The following is a 20,786-nucleotide window of genomic DNA, read 5'->3' as shown; positions in this document are numbered from 1 at the left end:
TCAAGATGTCGTTAAATCCTTCTTCTTTTAAATAAACCACAATGACCATGTTGGTGATTATGAAGGAACATGTCACCCATCATAATAATGTGGCTCATTGATTTGTTTCTAATACTTGTTAGACAACAATGGAGCTGTATGGCACAGAGGAATAAGACAAAAGTTGTTAGCAGGCCAACCATATTGCTGGTTTTGGTCTTTATATGGGATTACTTGACAATAAAACAAGTAAAGAACATCTCCAGCCTCATCCTCTAAGACCCTGTGCAGTTTGGGTGTGCATAAACTGTCTTTGTACAAGACAGTTTTTTTGTATTTTCAGTGTTATTAACATTAACTGTAATTGTGCATGTGAACTGTCTACTGTTTGTAGTGGTTGAAGTCATTTAAAAAGGCTTTTCTCTGTAATGACCAGTCCACTTGTTATGAGTCCTAAATTCAATGTTATTCCTATTTGTGTGTGGACAGTAGACGTACAGCATCTTACGTATCTGCTCTGCTGTGTGTATTCTAGTGTTTCTGTGTGCAGAATGTCCAGGCCTGCATCCTCTAGTTTCCTTATTTGTCTTCTGTCCTTTCTCTCCTTGGCCCTGTTTGTCTGTCTGCCCTTCTTTCTGTCTGTCTCTCTCTGTCTCTCACTCCTTCTCTTGACCACTCTCCTCCCTCACCACAATCAGGTCAAAGTCCGCGAGCTGGAGGAGAAATGTCGGTCTCAGAGTGAGCAGTTCAACCTCCTCTCAAAAGAGCTGGAGAAGTTCCGGCTCCAGACGGGGAAGTTTAACATCCTCGGCGCTGACCCCTTAACTGTTTGTGAATCTCCTGGGTCGCCCAACAAAACCCTCTCACTGCTCCTCAATGGACTGGCTTCCCCCATAGGAAAAGGTTTGTCTAATTATGCTGAGACAAAGCTATTGTTTTAACCCTGATGTGTTTCATATTTATATTAAGTATTTTTTCAGTAGAGAAAATAGTAATATGTATTTATTATCACACCACAAGTGGCTGAAATCCCATTTTTTTCGACCGAAGTAAATAAATAAAATGTCAGTCATGGGAGAGAAAAGGAGTCTATTCCTTCGCATCGAGGTGAAAACATTGAGATCAACACATTTCAGCTTAAATGAGAAGTCTGAGAGGCTTCTGACTTAATTGGCAGTGAACACAAACCGTTAATGAAATAATCAATCTTAGTGAGAATAGCCTCTGGCTGGTAAAACTTGCTCTCTGTTTGTTTTTTATTGCTCTTGTAAAGATACAAATGTTTCCAATTGCAGTATTATGTCACGAACAACAAATCAAGTTTGACATAATTCATGTGATTGACAGAAGAGTACATTTAAAACTTTTTTTAAGACCTTTGAAATGAGAGTGAGTAGATCATGTCCTAGTACAATTACTGTTACTCTGTATTGGTCCTGTTTTGTGGTTTGCATTGCATTTTAACACAGTGTGTAGATCATGTGTTTAGATAATGCCAGAGACAATGTTAAAATGTTGTGTTACTTTTCTGTTTCTTTTGAGTCACACGTATGATGTAAGCTCTATTGTGATGTGGAGACCTAATGAGAGAAGCTCTGTTTGTTCCACAGGCAATGAGGCTCCGACAAGCAGATCTTTGATATCCGAGTTCATTCGTCCACTGAGTGGAGACAAGCCAGAGCTCCTTTCTGTCAAGCCAACATTCCTCACTCGCGGTCGAGTCAGCAGCCCAGCACGGGCTTTCCTCCCTGAGGTACCTGGTAGTGTGTATTTGTTTCCCATATGTTTGTTGCCTTAATGCACATTTCTCCATTTACACTTGACATCAATCAAACTTCAAGCTGCACAAGGCAAAGACCATCTAAACATCAACATGACAATGTGGGTCTGCAAAGAGAAGAATCCATAACAACTTAGATGCTATATTCTGCCATGTTTTTTTTCCAAATGAAAACTGGTTGTCAGGTATGTGAACTTCCACCAACAGCAAGTGAGAATAATATTTAAAAGTGTCTCCTCAACAGCAATAAGTGAGCTCAACTCATCAATATTAGATCTGTGGCTTCACCTTTGTTGTCTTTAATAGCAGTGTGAAACACTCTCGGGAAAAGCTGCAGCTTCAGTTTAGGAGAGAGACAGTTTTTTTATACTCTGTTAACATTTATACTAAACTCAACTGAGGAAATTTGCTCTTTCCTCCATAAGATAGAAAATAATTTCAATGAAGAATGCTTGCCCTCCAGTTTTTCTGAAAATGAGGTGAAAGATGAAAACACAAAGAAGGATAATTTGATGTTGAAAATAACAATATTTGTGTCTTTTTCATATTCTCAAGATGGACAAAGAGCTCAGCTCAACCACCAGGTCCAAACCGACATTCACAGGGAAGGTTCGTCTTTGTCTTGCTCGCTACAGGTACGTGCACACCCATACACAGTTATTTACTCACTTCTTCACCACGTAGACGGTTTCATTTGAATAACTGAATTTCTGAAGAAAAAAATGGAAATCATCAGAGCACAAATATGTGAAACAGGGCCAGAGCTTTCAACCCACACTGTCCTCAGCTCTCTCACAAAATATCAGCAGAATACATTGATCAAAATAGAAAAACTAATTATAATTTCAAAGCAGCACTCATCATTTTTCCTTGACATGCATATTAGATAACTAGAGTGGTTTACAGAAAAAAAAGTTAATAGTGTCTGCAATTGAATTGTGCGTTTATGTTTTTCGCTGTAGTTACAATCCTTATGACGGGCCTAATGAGAATCCTGAGGCAGAGCTCCCACTGGTGGCAGGGAAGTATCTCTACGTTTACGGGACGATGGATGAAGATGGCTTTTATGAAGGTCTGACGTGCCTTGGGGTTTAATCCTCTATCCTTAATATCACCACGATACCAACTATCGTCTTTTTGTTTCTCAGGAGAGCTGCTGGATGGACAACGGGGACTCGTCCCGTCCAATTTTGTGGAATCTGTCCAAGACAACGAGACAGTGGCTAAAGAACCTGGCTACCTCAACCACAGTAGCCTGGGGCCTCAGAGACTGACACTTGGCACAGGAACCCGAACAGACATAAGCAGCCTGCTGTCTGACAGTAAACAAGACTGTTTAAGCACCAGCAGCTTGGGCATGGACTTCCTGGGCTCCACAAGCAACGGGACGGGAACCTTGGATGTCAGCACTGACGAGGTCGGTGAAGACATTGTGCCTTATCCCCGCCGCATCAACCTGATTAAACAACTGGCCAAGAGTGTGATCATTAGCTGGGATCCTCCTGTGGTCCCACCGGGCTGGGGCTCCATCAGTGGCTACAATGTCTTGGTGGATAAGGAGTTGCGCATGAGTGTCCCCTACGGGGGCAGGACAAAGACTCTTCTTGAAAAGCTCCATCTTGCCACAAACACCTATCGTATCTCAGTGCAGAGCATCACTGCCCGGGGCCTGTCGGACGACCTCCGGTGCACTCTGCTCGTGGGAAAGGATGTGATGGTGGCACCCTACTACCTGCGGGTGGACAGCATCGCGCAGCTCTCGGCTGAGCTCTCTTGGATGCCCAGCAACAGCAACTACAGTCACACCATATTCCTCAATGGTGCCGAGTACGACATGGTCAAGGCAGGCGGCTATAAGTACAAGTTCTTCAACCTGAAGCCCATGGCCGTTTACAAGGTGAAGGTGGTGGCACAGCCACATCAGGTGCCTTGGCAGCTTCCGATGGATCAAAGGGATAAGAGGGAAATCTCTGTGGAGTTCTGCACTCAGCCTGCAGGTCAGCCTCCAAACAGTATTCACATTATTACTCCTGTCTGTCCAGTAAACCACACAAAAAACACAGGGACTTTTTTCTTTGTGCTGTATGGTTTTATTGTTTATGGCTAGACCGACTGGGATATTTTTAGCCACAGCTCAGGGGATGGCAAAGTCCGTCTGTCGGTTGGTCTCTCGGTCCACTGCTTTGATCCAGGCTGGAGTATTACCACGCGCACAGATAGTTCCCACAGAATGTATCCTAATGACTCTTGGGATGCTCTGACTTTTTCTCTCTCAACACAGTAAGGTTGAGGTGCGGCTGTGAGTCAGAGGTAGGTCAGACCGGCTCCTCCAGGGATTCAAAGTGTCCTTGGGCAAGGCATTGCACCCCAAATTGCACCTGAAGGCTGTGCCATCAGTGTGTACATGAGTTTAGATCCGGATGGGCAGGTGCCATCTGCTTTCTACGTACATCAGTGTACGAATGTGTGTGTGAGTGGGCGAATGTACACATTTAGTGTGCAGCGCTTTGATTGGTTGGAAGGTTCAGGAATATTTATATGCAGGACTTTTGACATTTGTGTTTGTTGTAATGCAACTATTGAATGGACTGCAATGAAACATACATACTCTTGCAAAGGATGAGGACCAACTCTTACAAAACCACCTAATCACATTTCCATCAGTACTATTTGTGAAGTGGTAATGTGCAGATGTTAGCATGCTCTCACACACAAGTAAGCTGTTGAACATCATCGCTGCTGAACATCTGCAGGTTAACATTTAGTTAAAAGCAGTGCCCTACCCAAGTCCAATCTGGAGGTGTGTGTTTCGGACATTCCTTTTTAGCTCATTGTATCTCTCGAGATTAATACATAAATAAATACAATGCTCTTTAGCAGCAAAATCATTTTTTAAATTTATAATAAAGGCGTAACATTGCTCTTGTGCCTCCACCAATCTGATTCTCCTAGTCTAATATTGTTTTTCAAAGTCATCTGGTATCTCTACATGAAAGATAATTTACATCTAATACATCTATCTATTTAGTCAGCCACACGCTTGAAGTCTATTACATTTACAAACTTGGCTTTTATTTTTTTCCCTTTAAGATTGCCCTCGAGGATTTGTGTGTACTACTGCGAGAAGTCACACCTATGGTGGAAACACAACAACAACAACAAATGCAATGAGATAACATTAAAGAAGCATTTGCGGAATGGAGCTTAATAAACGCTGGAAACTGTATCTTTAGAAGCCAAATTAGTGACTTCTTCTCCCATGAGACCCCGAGATGCTTCGCTGCTGCCAGTAATAAGTCACAGCCTGACTGTCTGGCGACGGGATCTTGTCTCCACAGCCAGCTACATTTATAGCATTGTTTTGTCTCTGCACATCTATTAATACTGTCTAGCTGGCCAGATGGGGGTGCAAGTCAAATATGGTTCAGTCATATTTATATTGTTATGACTAAATGCTCAGAGGAGTGGCATTGTGATCATTTAACCTCGAGTCAACATGGAAACTTAAGGATAACCCACATTTTTAATATTGACATCGTTCAAAACACAAGAGAACTAATTAAGTCAAGCGATTAAAAGACAAAAAAGGCTGAAAGGTAATGGATTTAAGGAGGATACAGACGTAGCGAGAGAAAGAGAGGAGAGGACAGGGAGTGGGGTTGAAGTTTGAATCGACATTTTCTGTTGGCAGCCGACGAGCTGACACGCTGCGAGTTCATTAAATAATCCATCTATTGAACATGTTAATTAGCGTCTGAAACAGTGTTAGCATCGGTGGTGAACAACTGCTGTCAATACGAATAACAATGTCTGAAGGCTCTATATTCGGCTTTCACCCTCGGCATGGCTTCTCCAAACAACTTCATTACTTCTTTGCCACACAACATTTCTATTATTATTAGCAGCATCCAATTCCCTGCCTACAAATTAGTGTCCGCTGTTTGTGTCCAGTATTAATGAAAGTGGCCCCACTGAAATATTCATTGATACACTGCTCTCAGAGGAGCTCGTTGTTCATCACAGTTTGAAAATGACAAGAGGAAATGAAATCTCCAAACAGCCGCTGCCGCTGCTCCAAGGCTCTGTGTGTGCTGCCTGCCGACAGTCAGTACAGGAATGTGATCAAGATTGTGCTGATGGAGATTCTCGGACAAACAAACAGTTGCACGTTGCAGCTCGGAGATACCGCTGACTACATCTGCTCCCTCTCTCTCGCTGTGTGGGAATGTTGTTTAGTGTGCGAGCAGCACGGACACATTGTGGAAATAACAAACTGTGTTGTTTTTTTAATGCTCCATAGAATATTGACAGCGAGAATCTGGCAACAGGACGTTGCGTCACGTACACTGATGGTCGCATGTTAGCAAACTTTGCTTTTGCTGCCAATGTAACGCCTGCGCATGATACGCATATGAATGAATCTGGGATCACACATCACAGAGACATAACGCCAGACATAGATATCACAGACTCCTTCTAATAATAATAGATCACACCTTCACTGGCTCAGTTTATCACAGCGCATGTGAACTCTTCGTTTCATTGAAATAAAAAATACCGTCATAATGACTGAGATGTGTATGTGTTTAATACAATTTGTGGTAATGCCTTGAGGCTGTATGCTGTATAGAGTCCTTTAGATGTGAGACATAACATACAGTTACCCAACTGTGACATGCTACTGTGGGAAATCCATAGCACTGAGGTCAGCACAATATGTTTTGATCAACAGAAATGGTTCTGCCTCTGTTGAGCTGTCGTTTCCTCTCTCCTTATCCAGTGTGTGTGTGTGTGTGTGTGTGTGTGTGTGTGTGTGTGTGTGTGTGTGTGTGTGTGTGTGTGTGTGTGTGTTGTGCTCCGCAGGGCCCCCTCTCCCTCCCCAGGAGGTGCAGGTCCAGTGTTGTCAGACTCCGGGGATCCTGCAAGTCAGCTGGACGCCGCCACTTCTGACATCTTCAGGAACCTCAAACGGGGCCAGTGTGATTGGCTATGCCGTGTGCACAAAGGGACAAAAGGTAACAAATGTCTGAAGTAGTCTTGGAAAAGGTTTTTGCCTTACTTAACGACAACTTCTATGAGTAGTGCTCTATTGCCATCTCCTGGAGAGATTATATAATGCTCATCACCAGCCACTTTAGATATAACTTCAAAAAAAAGAGCTGAAATAGGCTTCATGGTGCAGCACCAGTATGAAATACCCTTTCCACAGGCAGATAATGTTTTTGTGTATGTGAGGAAAATGGATAAAAAAATCTGCTTCCTGGATGGAGAGAAGAAGTGACCGTTTCCCAACAGGCCTGGAAGGGCTTTAGTTATTTTATTGTGTCTAGGCTCCAACATCTACACATCTGTGTGTGTCTTTTGAGGATTTTTAATAATCGGGTCTTTCTCTTCAGCCAACAGGTATGAGAGCTAGAAAGGCATGTCGTTTGTATGATTGTAGGATTTCAGAATATGTACATGTATGTGTGTGCTGACATTTTGAATTGCCCTTTGGTAAAAAAATAAAAAAAACCTCTCTGGTTCCCATGTGAATACAGATAGCAGAGGTCTTATACCCCACAGCAGACTATGTGACCGTGGAGTTAAACAGGATTCAGGGTCTGGAGGCCAGGGAAGTCATTGTAAGGACGTTATCGACACAAGGAGAGTCCCAAGACTCACCCGTGGCCATCATCCCGAACAATCTATTGGGCTCTCCACACCTCTCCCGACGAACCACTGCACCTTCCCACCATATGGCCCACCCACAGCAACCTCATCCGGTGCACTCACAAATCCATCCTCCTTACCCGTCAACGTACCCCCCGAATCATCCTCAGCCCCATGTGCAGCCTCTGCCTCACGTCCAGCCACACACACTGCCCCACGCACAGCCGCACTCACAGCCCGTGTGCCAACCCCCTGCTCACCCTCAGCCTCATTTCCAGAGCCACGCCATGCCCAAGTCCGAACCCTTAGTAAGTGCCAGAGAGCCAGAAACCAAAGAGCATGAGGTGGGACATCGGACAGCCCAGCTCTGGGAGCGATCCCCCTCTCCGCTTCCTCCCATGTGCGGACCAAACCTGGAGCCGCCGCACTTCCAGCCACGGCGATCGCCCTCTCCTCAGAGGATCCTGCCCCAGCCTCAGGGAGCCCCCATCACCAACACCATCGCCAAGGCCATGGCCAGGGAAGCTGCCCAGAGGGTGTTTGTCGAGGGCAACAGGGTGAGTTAACTGGTTTCCGAAATACAGCCTGCTTTAAAAGCCGTTTACACAACAATTAGAGCCCCATGTCTCTTGTAAATAATTCGTAAATTGTATTAAACAAATTAAACAGCTCACCTGATGCGTAGGAATATTATACACATTTATTTTTGATCTTTTTATATTCTAAATAACATTTGTTTTATCAGGTTGAGAAAAGGAATATCTTCAGCGAGGGAGGTAACGCCTTGCATCCACTCAACTCCGACGAGGAGGAGGATGGCTACGACTCTCCTCATGCGAGGAGGAGAGGAGCCTCGGTGGATGAATTCCTCAGAGGCTCAGAGTTGGTGGGCAGACAGGTACTTCACCGAAAACAAAGCAGGCTGTGCTCAGACAAGCGGGGAATGTGTATCCAACATGGATTCATTACCTTCATCGTGGAGGCCCGTCAAATAAAACATTTAAAAAAGATTTTAACCCTTGTGTTGCCTTCGGGTCATTTTGACCCGATTCAATATTTAACCCTCCTGTCGCCTTCGGGTCAATTTGACCCGATTCAATGTTTAATGTCGGTGTTCTTTCGGGAGTCAACAAACAAACATAAAGTACCTCACACTTAAACTTGGAAAACAATATTAATTCTAATAATTTTCTGGAGATTTTAATAGCTGGGGTCATATTGACCTCAAGGGTAAAATATGTTAGTAAATATAAAGGTAACAGGAGGGTTAAACATTGAATCGGGTCATATTGACCCGAAGGCGACAGGAGGGTGAAACATTGAATCGGGTCAAATTGACCCGAAGGCAACACAAGGGTTAAAGCAACACACACAGCTTTATGACCACCACGCTCTGGCTTTGATATACAAATAGAAAATAAACATAAAGCTGTTGGTGTTTGTTAAGATGAAAATATTAAAAGCTAAAGGAAATTCAGTATTTTTGGCAAATAAGAGTATTTAGCTGCTTCGGCACTTGGGTGGAGGGGTCCAAGTCTCGAGGCGTATCAGCATTTGCTGTGGTATTCTCTTATAGGGACACATAATCCAGCACCAAAGATGTCAGCAAAATAAAAAGATAAACCATTGAACTTGTTTCTCTCGCTCTCTGGTTTCCCCTTAGCACCACCATCATCACTACAGCCACAGCGAGGAGTACCAAACAGAGAGCAGCCGGGGCTCGGACCTGTCCGACATAATGGAGGAGGATGAAGAAGATCTTTACTCAGAGATGCAGCTGGAGGAGGGGCGTAGACGAAGCATCAACTCTCACAACACTCTTAAGGTACATACTGCACACCTCATTCTGGAGTGGCCAGAGGTTGAGGGTTGGAGGGGGAGGTTTGCGGGTCGTGCCACCTACAGAGGTACCCGCTCTCTCTCTCACAGGCTCTACAACCAGGCCCCGTCGTGGCTTTGCCTGGCTGAGCTCCCCTGCCTTGTTTTTCGCCTGCTCCTAGACCCGCCCCCTGCAGCGCTGCATTAGTCAATCAAGGCTGAGTCCACGGGAATGGCTGTGTGTGCACCGCATGCTCAAGAGTTACTAGTGTTGAAGTCAAATGTTAGAATGTGATTTTGAAGTGCACTTTTTAGTATACTGTACTGTATCAAAGGGTCATGGCATATCAAGTGCACATGGGAATCTCATTTAAGTGAGTACTTAAATGGAAATATTCACGCTTGGTTATGTCTGTCATGTCCAAATGTTTAATTTTTCTATTGAAATTGTAAATGTTAACATTGTCTGTACATGATGTCTTCATTTGGTCTGTCAGTGGGGATGCGTGGCTGTTAAGGCAGGCGGCCATCATGCTATGAGGGGTGCTTTAGTGGCTGATTGGTCCTTTGTTATTAAAGTATCAATCATTGCACATTTGGGAAGGTTATCCCTGCGTAAATGCATATAGTGTTGGTCATGATGAGTAGTCATTTGTGTATTAACTCTTTAAATACACCAATGCTGCATCTCCTTTTTGTCATCGCCGTCTATTTGTAAATCACTGTTGCACATTATCCAGCATCCTTTTATTATTTTTAAAATATGTAAAGTTATGATTTATAAATATGAATTTGAATTACACTGCCGGTCAAACGTTTTAGAACACCTCAATTTCTCTAAAGGAAGAAACTTTTAAGGGTAAAAATGGTCTGTCCGTCTTCCATTGTTAATTGCCTTCTCATTCCATTATACTTCCTGCAGTACAATACTGTACAAATAATGCTTGAGAGGGCGTAGTAACACCGCCTGCTCCAACACTGCCTTCATACAGAAGCAATCATCAGAAGTACTCAACACAAGTTGAGACACCTGTAGGAATTGTTAGAATCAACTTTCAAGGCTGCATTTACTTCCAGAACTAGCAGAACAGTTGCACGTTGTTAACACATTAATTGTTCCCTGAAAAAGGCCTTTTTTGTATAACTTTATAATGTACATTATTTTTCCGTTTTTGCTAACCTAAACTTTTTTGTTTAACTTCTAGCTTCTAGCTTCTTTGCCGCTTACCTTTGTACCGTTTCAGGACATTCACTGGACATGAACTGCTTAAATTTCAATAAAAAATTGTAAAATGGGGGTGTTCTAAAACTTTTCAATGGTCGTGTAGATATATTGGTAATAGTATTAAGATGAATTGTCAAATTTGCTTCTGTTTTTCTGTTTTCCTGTAAGCACACTGAAAAAAGTTCTGTATGTTTCACTACATTTAAAATTGTTACTAAAAAAGTGTCCTCACATAGTACGTCCTCAGCAGCTGATTCTTTCACTCATTCGGCTTCATTTGGTTAAAAAAAAAATTTAACGATGTTTTCATTAGTTTCATGCATATTGATGTATTCCTTTAACCCTCACCTGTCTCACTAACTGTTTACTTTTTTGTTTGGATATTTCCAATTTCTCACAAGTGAAATTCCCTTTTCCACATTTAACCTACTTGCCCAGTTTATCACTTATCACTCCACATGTGAGCCTTCTCAGATTCCTGTTCAGAACATGCCATTTTCTCCTCACCGAATTAGACTGCATGTCTTACTGCATTGCCACAAATAACTAATTCTGTCTTTATTTTGTCTTTTCCCCCCATTTGTCTGATTTGTCTGTGTTGTTTCCTGCCTGTTCTAAAACCTCCGAAAAAACCATTCAACCTCCCTCACAAAAATCTAAACTGAACCTCTTGAATTGAACTGACTAACTGAAATTTGTGGAAATTGTGGAACCTTGCCTCCTGCTCATGACTGAAGGCGTATTACAAGCGCCAGGACTTAGCCGAGGAAAGAGACTGCTGGGATCTCCAGCGGGAGGTGGTGAAGCAGAAGTCGCTCCGCAGCAAGCGTCTTCACAGCATCCCCGAGGTGGCTGAGGAAGAGTCGGACTGCGTGGACGGCATGGGCCAGCGCCTGTGCTTTGAAGAGGGCGGGCGGCCCGGAACGCCACACACTCGGCGAAGGATGTACCCGCAGGACAACCATCTCCCCCAAAACAAGAACTCCCGCCCCCTGCAGCGCCAGCGCTCGTCCCCTCGCTTCACCGACAGCCGCTACCACGACAACGCAGACGACCGCAGCCTGGTACGACCCAACCGCCAGAACTCCAAGAGTCCTGACAGTGGTTTAGACTGCGGCAGCGAGGAGGAAGGCTCTCTGGGCCGCGGGTATCGAGGGTACTACGCTCATGAGAGCCCCGTGCGGGGGCCCGTTCACATCATTCACTGTGAAGGCCCGGTAGAAAGGCGGGCGCTGGCAACGGGCCGTAAAAGAACTCTGACCCGCCAGTGCAGCATGGAGGAGGAGTTCTCTGCAGCCAAGTCGGTACACACGGGTGACTTTAGGAACAGGGAGCACTTTGGGCCAAGTCGAGGGGCCGAGCCACCAAACTACTCCAGGGAAGGGGCTCTGAGCGAGGGCAGGCTGAACGAGCTGGACAGGGCCTCTTACAGCCCCCACAGGGAGGCTAGGGCCCAGTCTTTGTCCAGGCTCAACCGGGACCAGCCGCTGGTGTGTGATTCAGACTTTCTGCCGTACTATTCATCAGCAAGCTGCAGCCATTCTGTTTTTCTAAATGTTGTCTGTTTTTCTTTATGGTTATCCCCTTTTCTTTCTTTCATTTGGCATTTTGTTTTTCATTCTATGACAAGTTGTGACATCGTTATGGTTTGTCTGATGTTATATTTTGAGTGAGTGTTGTTGCTTGTACGTCAGGTGGTATTAAAGTAACGCTTTCAGTTACCTAAAGGCCATTTAACCACGTTTTGACTTCTCATGTCTTCGAGGGGGAAGGTTCCATTTCAAGGAAAGTCTGTGCATTGAATGGGGAAGCGCTGCTCCCGCCTTTTGTTCCCCAGCCTTCTCTCAGCTGCCGGCTTCATCTGTTACGCTCCATGACTCCACCCTCTACATCGCTCCACCTTGTGCTCGAAGCATCTCCTGTCTCTCATTGCTTCATATGCAAAATAAAGCTCGATCGAGACTTCTTCAGCCTGCGGTGATTCATTTAGCCTTCAACCCATACGCCTTCAACCAATCTTTTGCTTGTCTCTTCCACTTGTTTCGGCAAAAAAAAATCGTCATTGCATTTTTCATCGATTAAATGTTTTGGATTGTTGTAATACAAAGCCCTCGGCTGAAGCTATAATGTCTCTGCTCATCAACTATGTTTATTCATTTTTGATCAAACTCACAGGCCGCTTCCTCTCATCCACTCTTTCTCTCTATTTACTCATCATTTTAATCTTTTGTGCTGCCATTTGCTTTCTTTTCTCATCAAGGAGCCGACATGCACAGAACAAAACAAAGCAAACAAATGGTCTTTAGCTAAACATCTGACCCTTCCTGACCCCCAGTCCATGTTGCTGTGTTTGGGGGTTGATTTGATTTACTTGTTTTAATTGTTTTATGGATTCATTTACATATTATTTTGCCCCCCTAAGGACAAATGGATGTCAAATCATTTGCTCTTATGTTTGTTGTTGTTGTTTTAACAGGATTGTGAGATTCTTCTTAATGTTTGCTTGTCTTCACAATGCAGACGATTTGTTGTTCTAACCTCGTGTCTTTTGTTTTTTACTCTCAAGATCATTGGGAACTCACAATCTTATGGAAATGCTGATCGTCTGGACCACTCGGGGAGGAGGTCGGTTCACATCGGCAACCCCCCTCAGCAACGGCCAATCCCATCCATTGGTTAGTGAGGTCACCACACGAGGAGACGTCATCCCCACCTGCAGGGCCCCTTTGTTTGTGCTATTTATACCATGTGTTTCCCTTACCCATGTGAGCCAAGCTATACATCTCTCCCATAGAGCTTGAACAACAACAACGTAGACTTTTATTTTGTGGGGTGTTTGCACGCCCTGCAGCTCTCCATCCTCACAAGCTGGATTCGCTAAATGTTCACATGCAGTTTTACAGGAAAGTTATCCTAGATACACTCCCTATGCCTGTGTTTATTGTGGGTCAACATGTTTACATGACCACCACAATTTGACCTCCCCGCATCAGTGCAAGCATTGCTGTTTTACACCCAGTGACTCCAGAGTGAAACCTGTTGCCTTGTACACTCCACACCTCAGGGCAACTTCATCATCCTACTGTTTTAGCACGAGTGAATGGGCCATGGGCTAGCGCAGAGAGAGAAAGTGTGTCTGTGTGTATGTGTGTGTGTGGGATCTCTGACCGTAACGTTGTGATTGGTGTCTTCTGTAGAGATCACCATGGACAGTAACAGTGAGGGGAGTGAGGGGAACCCCTCACCCGTCAAGAAGGATGTTTACTATGGCAGTGTAGCTCGGCGCAGGATATGGCGATCTATGTCCTCAGAGGATCAATATGGTATGTGGTGCCGCTGACGATGATAATTCACCCTGACAATGCCAGAAAAGGCCAAGACTATTTCTTGAACAAGCAGTGATATGGCGGTCTTTTGTTCTGTGCTGGACAGTTAGCAGCTTTGCTTAGTTAAGCTTCGCTAAATCACGCTGACCGGGGATCACAAGACTGGTCCCTTTTCCTGTTTTTCGGAGAATGAAATCCCTTCCCTGTTTGTACTCCTACACCTTCAATCCCAAGAAACCCCATCTCACTCCTCCCCTTCCCATTCACCCACCATGTCCACACTAACTTAGCCTGCCCTCCTCTTGTCCTTCTCCCGCCTTCTTGAGCCAGTAGCCTGTTTGCTTTCATTTTGCACGATCCCTTTACAATACAGGGAGAAGGAAAGAGTGTCATGTTGGTCTAACTCATTTGCACGTTCATCAACTCTGCTACCATCAAAGTCAAACAGGTTTTATGCCATTGAGTCACATTTTACATTTTTCAAAAATCACTTTTTGGTTACTTAGTTGGTTGCAATCTCTCCGAGGCATCATTCAGAATTACAATCTGCCATTGAAACGTATTCATGGTGATCCATGAGATGCATGGGGAACTGATATCAGGTCCATCCCTTCCCCTTCACTGATATCTGCACTGCCAGGAACTGCTGGGGCATTTGCTGTGTTACCTCCTTTGGGAACATGCCTCCTTTGCCATTTTTTTTGCTGCATATTGTTTCCAGATGTGGCCGAAAAGCATGACCGCACACCTGCATTTGATGTAGGAACGCTCTCCTCGTCACGTCCACACCTCGGAAAGCATGCATGTTAATCAGCCTCTGCGAGATAAGGCAGTGAAACAGCAATGAACAATAGTGCAGTGTTACTCGTGTCCTCCTGGTGCGCAGTCATTCAGTTCCCCTTGCACCCCAAAAACTGCTTGACATGTGTTTTCTGTCTGCTGTGTTGTCCTGTGCCGATGATGTTTAGAGACTCTCACGCCAGCAAGCGGAGATGTGTGAACGAAGAACCCTTTAGTGCTCCGATTGTGCCAAGCCTTTTTGGTAAACGCATCCTTTGCTTTTGGTCTGCGAACACAACGGGAGTACCGTTTTCGAAGTGAAATATATTCAAACTAAAAGCATCGTGAACGCATTCGACCTTTGGCTCTTTGTTCACACATGCATCTCATCGCCCTCTCCCCTGTCAGCTCTAACAAAGAGACATCTTCTGCTCTCGTTGCCTCTACAGCCAGCGTGGCTGTATAAGGCTGGTAGTAGCAGCAGAGGCCTCCTCTATGTTTCAGACGGCTTTGGCGGTCGCAGGCACGGGCGGAGACGGCGCTCCTCGGATTACCACGAGGAGTCGGAGCCGGAGGAGATGACCCGTGTGTTCGTGGCCCTGTTTGACTATGACCCCATGTCCATGTCTCCAAACCCTGATGCTGCTGACGAGGAGCTGCCATTCAAGGAGGGCCAGATCATCAAGGTGCTGGCCGACAGAGGATTCATACCTAGATACAAAATAAAGTATTTAGTTAAACACCTAATCGTCCAGGTTCCTAAATGTTGTCTTTAGGATTAGATGTAGATAGTATTAATCTGTGTCAACCCGAGCATGAATCCGGGTAGCTGTCTTTGTTTTTTGACAACACTTTTTTGGTTTCTTTAGATCTTTGGTCATAAAGACACAGATGGCTTCTACAGGGCAGAGGTCCATGATCGAGGAGGTCTAATCCCCTGTAACATGGTGTCTGAGATCCAAACAGAGGACTACGACATGATGGACCAGCTCCTGAAACAGGGCTTCCTGCCACTCAACACTCCTGTGGAGAAGTTAGGTGAGGCATCATTTGACTTCAGGACCACTTTGTTTTTACTTTGCCTTTATACCCTCTGTGTTTACATCACCAACATAATGCTCTATTAAACTATCTTATACTGATGCATTTGTCCTTTTCTATACTCTTCCTACTTAATTGTTTTTCTGCTTTCCTGTAAAGTGAACTGTGACCGTTTCAACGATGGCCGCTCAATAAATCGCAGGTCCAGAAAGTCCAAGAGAGGTCTGTGTCCAGTGAGATGCTCTTCTGCTTCATCTATTCTGCTTTTTTCCCCCACTTTCTACCATCCTTATTCATCTGTGAACTGCTTTTAGCTAATGTCCACTGTATTTGCTGCCGCTAAACTTTCCCTACTTATGAACATAGGAATAGTTTACCTTGCACACCAGATGATCAGATTGGAAAGTTTGTTGGACTTTCAAGGCTAATGTGTATCTTCACAGGTCATCACACCCATCAAAAAGGTTTTTACAGCATTTCTACCCGTGAATCTTTTTTTCTGTCTGTTATTATGTTTCCTATCCATAGAGCGGAACAGGCGGAGCGGCCGTCAACATCCAATGTCAACACGGAGAATGGTGGCTCTGTACGACTACGACCCCCGAGAGAGCTCCCCAAACGTTGACGTAGAGGTACCGTCCTGCTGGATGCAGCTATTCACTTGGTCATGTTCATTCTGTCACCACCGCCATGTTAAGAAATGCATAATAACTGTGTAAAAACATGATATTTGAGGTGCACAGGCACAAAAATGAGATTACATGTTTTGTCAACTCAGAATTTGAAGGTATATTTTTCCATTTTTGGAAATAGACCTTTTCAGTATAGTGCTTAGAATATTGCTCATCAGTTGCTGACTAACTTTAGGATGGACCTGAGAGTGGTATCTCTCTACGTATCTCATTACAAGTTAACAAATAAGGCAACCAACACCTCAAAAGCTCACTATTTAAATTGAAATACCTAATTTACCTGGTAACTACACTAGGCGTCTTTAACGTTTTTCAGGTTAAGGACCCACAGACTGATCGAGATGGACAAAGTGCAAAAACTCCTATCTGCAAAATAATCCAGGAAAAGTGGGGGGAACCTCAGATTTTCCCTTTTTATATTTTGTATCCCTCACAAATATTTGTTTTGTATTCGATAAAAAGGGAATTTCTCAGATAGGAGGTTTTGCTCTTTAATATATTGTATAAAATTGTGTTTTATATTAAACTGAGCCTAGTGCCATTTTTACATTTCAGTTTTTGTAGAGATCGTGTTAATTAGTGAGCTTCAGAGGTGCGGATAGGCAGATGTTGCCTTCAGAAAGACCCTGGCTCGCTGTTTCCTTCAGTCTCTATGTCATGCTAAGATAACCATCTCCTAGCTGCAGCATAAAGCCAGTGGTATTGACTTTATTGTATTACTCTTGGCAAGATGTCAAACTATTCCTTCAAGTGTGATTCAGGGAATGAGGCCCCTTTCACAGCAACTACTTTGATTGGTCATTGCAGGGTAAACACAGGTGTTATCAAAACCTTTAATTGTGATTGTTAAAGGAGCCCAGTCGAGTACAGGCTACTGAGGTGTTTTACATTCGTGCTGATCTGACTGACAATGCTCTTGTTCAGCCTCCACCTGCTCGTTCTTTCCCCACGGACCCATTTGAGGATATATAAATATATTGTGTTTATTCTCTTTGCCGAGAAATGGCAATAAATCGGTGGAAACAGCTAACACTCGTAATCAGAGAGCGGGCAAAACCGATTGACCTTTCCGGGGTTCAACACCTGCCGTCAATCATGATCTGATTGAATCTTTAGTCAAGCGCAGGACCGCAGAACAGCGCCACCTAGTGTACATATATAGTTACATTTTAATGACCACATTTGGCTCTTACAGTGATGTTCCATTGAGTTAGGCCAGGGCCCTGGTACAATAAACAGAATGGGACCAGAGTGAATCTGATCAAATACACCTGTGTTTACTGTTTACCCCGCGACGACTTGTCAAAACGATTGTTGTGAAAAGGGCCTATATTTACAAAGGTGAGGTTGAATGAGGAGTTACAGGAAGCATTGTGTAAGCTAGGACTGAATTACTTTCCCGTGCTGTTTTTTCACCCCACTTTCCCGTTCACTTATTCTCACCTCTCTATTGGCACTGCCGTCGACACAGTATGAGGGCAACAGACTGAATGAGGAGGTGAGTGAGGGCGAGGAGGGGACGGTAATGTCTGCTCTGTGTGCGTTTCCTTCTTCCCCGTTTGTCGGAGTACAAACGAGGAGGTGGGCTTGAGATGACCTCTGTCCCCGGTGATCATGAATATGGCCCCTCATGCATTGCCTGAGCCAGCATCTCCCCTCCTCGGTTTGGTCTCCTTCCTACATGCACGATGTTTGGTTTGTGTGTCCTCAAAGATCCTGCAGGACAGATGTGCACCGTGTGTTGCAATCCTGTCTTGAAACTTGTGTTTGGGATGCATCACATTCATTTGGAGAAGGAAGCACAGCATTTCAAACTCATCCAGCCCCCAGTACATTTGATGTTTTGGAAAGTCCTCTGGACACGTATTCTGCTGTCAACAACAGAAAAAGTACAACAAGCCAAATGCATTTCAAAGATATTTCTTCTTTGACAGGCTGAACTGACTTTCTGTGCCGGTGATGTCATCACAGTTTTTGGTGAAATAGATGAAGATGGTTTTTATTATGTAAGTATTTAACATTTCTATGTCCATGTCTGTTGAGCATCAGCTCATGTGATATTGTTGCATTTATACCAATCCATCATTCAAAGAAGAAATAATAACTGGTGGTAATAACTAAAACTACACAATTACTAACAAAGCGCAATTTGAATGTATTGTGAAATTACCCAGGAGACTTTCTATGTCGAGGAAGCAAATGGTCAGTAGAGTCATGAAGTTGGAGGACTTATTTTGAGTGCCCCTAGTTCTGGAAGTAAAAGCCCCATTAATTGTATTCCATAGACAACGTTATGTGACTCACATTTAAAGAAGATTTAAAGCACAAGCTAACGGCATCGGAACATATCTGCTATATTCAAGCTTGTGCCCACGAAGACTTTGTGTGAGCAGTTCCTTCCATCTCATCACTTTATTGCATCTTTAATTTGAAACTTCTATACACCCCCTGAAAGTATGGGGAGAAACTGTTCAACTCTAGCGTAACATGAAAGGTTCACCACAGCAGAGGTCTCACTGTCCTTGTTTACTCCTCAGGGCGAGCTCAATGGACACAAGGGACTTGTTCCTTCCAACTTTCTAGAAGAAGTGCCTGATGATGTAGAGGTTTTTCTCACTGACTCACCATCTCGATACCCCCAGGACACTCCTGCGCGGATAAAGACCAAACGGGTACATGCTCCTTCGCAGTACTAGCCCTCTCTCATCCATTCCCTCTGTTCAGTTCCCTCTCTCTCCTTTAGTACCGTGTCTGTGCGTGTCTCATTGCAGTACGATGGGATTTCTGACTTTGCAGCATTACACTGTAAATAAATAGACGTCTAAGATCTATGAAAAAAAATAAAACTTTAAGACTAATACTTGACAGAGGTACTTTTATTTTTCATGTTTACTGCTGTGAAAGGGGGGGGGGGGGAGTTCTGCATTGCATCAAACATGGATCTATTGTATTCATAAAGCATTCTCGACGATAGTAAAAGTGGAGGGGGAAACGCTCCTGTGACTTTTTACTTGTTCTGTCATGTCTTGAAAAAACAGCAGTTAACACTTTTTGCACATGTATATTTAGCATTCTAACAGATGCTTTATGAATATATTCTGTGTTTGACCTCACATCGTTTCTAATAGAGTAAATAGTTTTGTTGTACTCAAAGATGATCTATGTAGTCTGTAGCTCAGCATGTTCTATAGTCCAGATGCATGAACATTTTATATAAAAAGTCTAGTGTACAACTTTTGTATCTGCTCCTGAACGCCTTGTTTTGTATATTGCTTTCTTGTAAAGTAGCACGCAAAGGTCACTGAGCCTATGTTGCCATCAGAGAATCATTTCAGAAGTAATTATTTACGAAATGTAAATATGTTATTTTGTGTTTAACAAATAATGCAATTGTTCAAATATGAATAGGTGTCATCAGATATTTTATTTTATTGTGGTCTAATTGCCATTGTCACAGTGCAAACTATTGAAATGCCATCACCATATATATTTTGTTCATTTCTTTTCCTCGCCGGCTTGGCCAAACAGAAGAAGAGTGTTCATTTCACACCTTAAAGGCTCTGTTTCCGTCACGTAAGTGAGCAACTGAGGATACCAAGAGTACGCCCCCCTCGCCTAATGCAAATGACATGGGTACTCTTAGCTTCTGGTATGCAACATCTATACCTTCCATGCCCTTCCTTTAGTGCTGCTATGCCTTCAGGTAGTTTAAGGATTCCTCCTTGTCTCACTAAAACCCTCATTAATGTCTGTTGTTAGCCAGTTAACCCAGCCAGTGCATTAGAAAGGAAGTATGGTATCTTCAGTTGTTTCTCTGAGTGTTGTACATGACAATGTCTGTCTCCTGCAATACGTCTCCGGCTGTAACTCATGGTTAGCTAAAAGGCCATTGTTGTACAATTACCTTAAAATGTCAAGAAGTTTAGTTAAAATAAATGGTAATCCCAGTTAGACTGTCAGCGCCACAAAATCTGACCAATTATATTACATTTTTATCAAAACCATTTAGGTTTCCAAATCAGTATTCATTTTGGTAACGAGGAATAAATAAGTATTAGTTTGGCAACTAATACTTCTTTACTTAAAGTGAGACTATATGTAACATCAGCCACCATTAGCTACTGCTCAGACCAGACCAGGTAAGGCTGGAGCAACAAAACCCCCGAGTGCATTGATTTGTAATTGTGTTCACAAAAGTTAGTCTCACTTTAAATTCAGTATAATAACATGCAGAATAAAGCAGAATGACTTTGGTATGGTACATCTTCTGGTTTAAAACAGATGTATATATAAAAATAGCCTCATGGGGATTCTGAACATCCATTTTACAAAAGTGCAACTTAAAGGAGCCTTTTAGCTCATGATTACAGAAAAGGAATAGTGACGAGTAGTTTCTCTGTAATCCAGTTGTATCAGTAGATATCAATCTATATATCTATAATATACATATATATCTATAGATATACATGTACACATATATAGATATACTTATG

At 43.5% G+C, this 20,786-nt stretch overlaps 1 protein-coding gene across 6 annotated transcripts in view; it reads left to right on the top strand.

Annotated features, from left to right (window-relative positions):
- The window catches only part of rimbp2b (RIMS binding protein 2b), a 76,680-nt gene that overhangs the window by 53,494 nt on the left and 2,400 nt on the right, over positions 1-20,786 (top strand). Inside the window, exons 9-28 of one of the 6 annotated variants that reach the window (XM_056418415.1) lie at positions 678-882; positions 1,590-1,732; positions 2,315-2,394; positions 2,722-2,831; positions 2,908-3,756; positions 6,623-6,774; positions 7,300-7,968; positions 8,157-8,309; positions 9,075-9,236; positions 11,192-11,944; positions 13,021-13,129; positions 13,652-13,777; positions 15,065-15,246; positions 15,430-15,598; positions 15,761-15,823; positions 16,130-16,233; positions 17,765-17,791; positions 18,228-18,299; positions 18,831-18,965; positions 19,822-19,866. In XM_056418415.1, coding sequence (XP_056274390.1) covers positions 678-882; positions 1,590-1,732; positions 2,315-2,394; positions 2,722-2,831; positions 2,908-3,756; positions 6,623-6,774; positions 7,300-7,968; positions 8,157-8,309; positions 9,075-9,236; positions 11,192-11,944; positions 13,021-13,129; positions 13,652-13,777; positions 15,065-15,246; positions 15,430-15,598; positions 15,761-15,823; positions 16,130-16,233; positions 17,765-17,791; positions 18,228-18,299; positions 18,831-18,965; positions 19,822-19,848 — 4,290 coding nt within the window. In that variant the 3' untranslated portion in view covers positions 19,849-19,866. Of the gene's footprint in view, positions 1-677; positions 883-1,589; positions 1,733-2,314; positions 2,395-2,721; positions 2,832-2,907; positions 3,757-6,622; positions 6,775-7,299; positions 7,969-8,156; positions 8,310-9,074; positions 9,237-11,191; positions 11,945-13,020; positions 13,130-13,651; positions 13,778-15,064; positions 15,247-15,429; positions 15,599-15,760; positions 15,835-16,129; positions 16,234-17,764; positions 17,792-18,227; positions 18,300-18,830; positions 18,966-19,821; positions 20,736-20,786 lie in introns of those variants that run through there. The other 5 variants (XM_056418416.1, XM_056418418.1, XM_056418417.1 and 2 more) reach the window with 5 other exon arrangements.

Source organism: Pseudoliparis swirei, chromosome 7 (genome assembly GCF_029220125.1).
Source record: "Pseudoliparis swirei isolate HS2019 ecotype Mariana Trench chromosome 7, NWPU_hadal_v1, whole genome shotgun sequence".
NCBI lineage: Eukaryota > Metazoa > Chordata > Actinopteri > Perciformes > Liparidae > Pseudoliparis > Pseudoliparis swirei.
The sequence above is the reverse complement of the archived record's forward strand: the minus strand, read 5'-3'. Positions and strand labels throughout refer to the sequence as shown.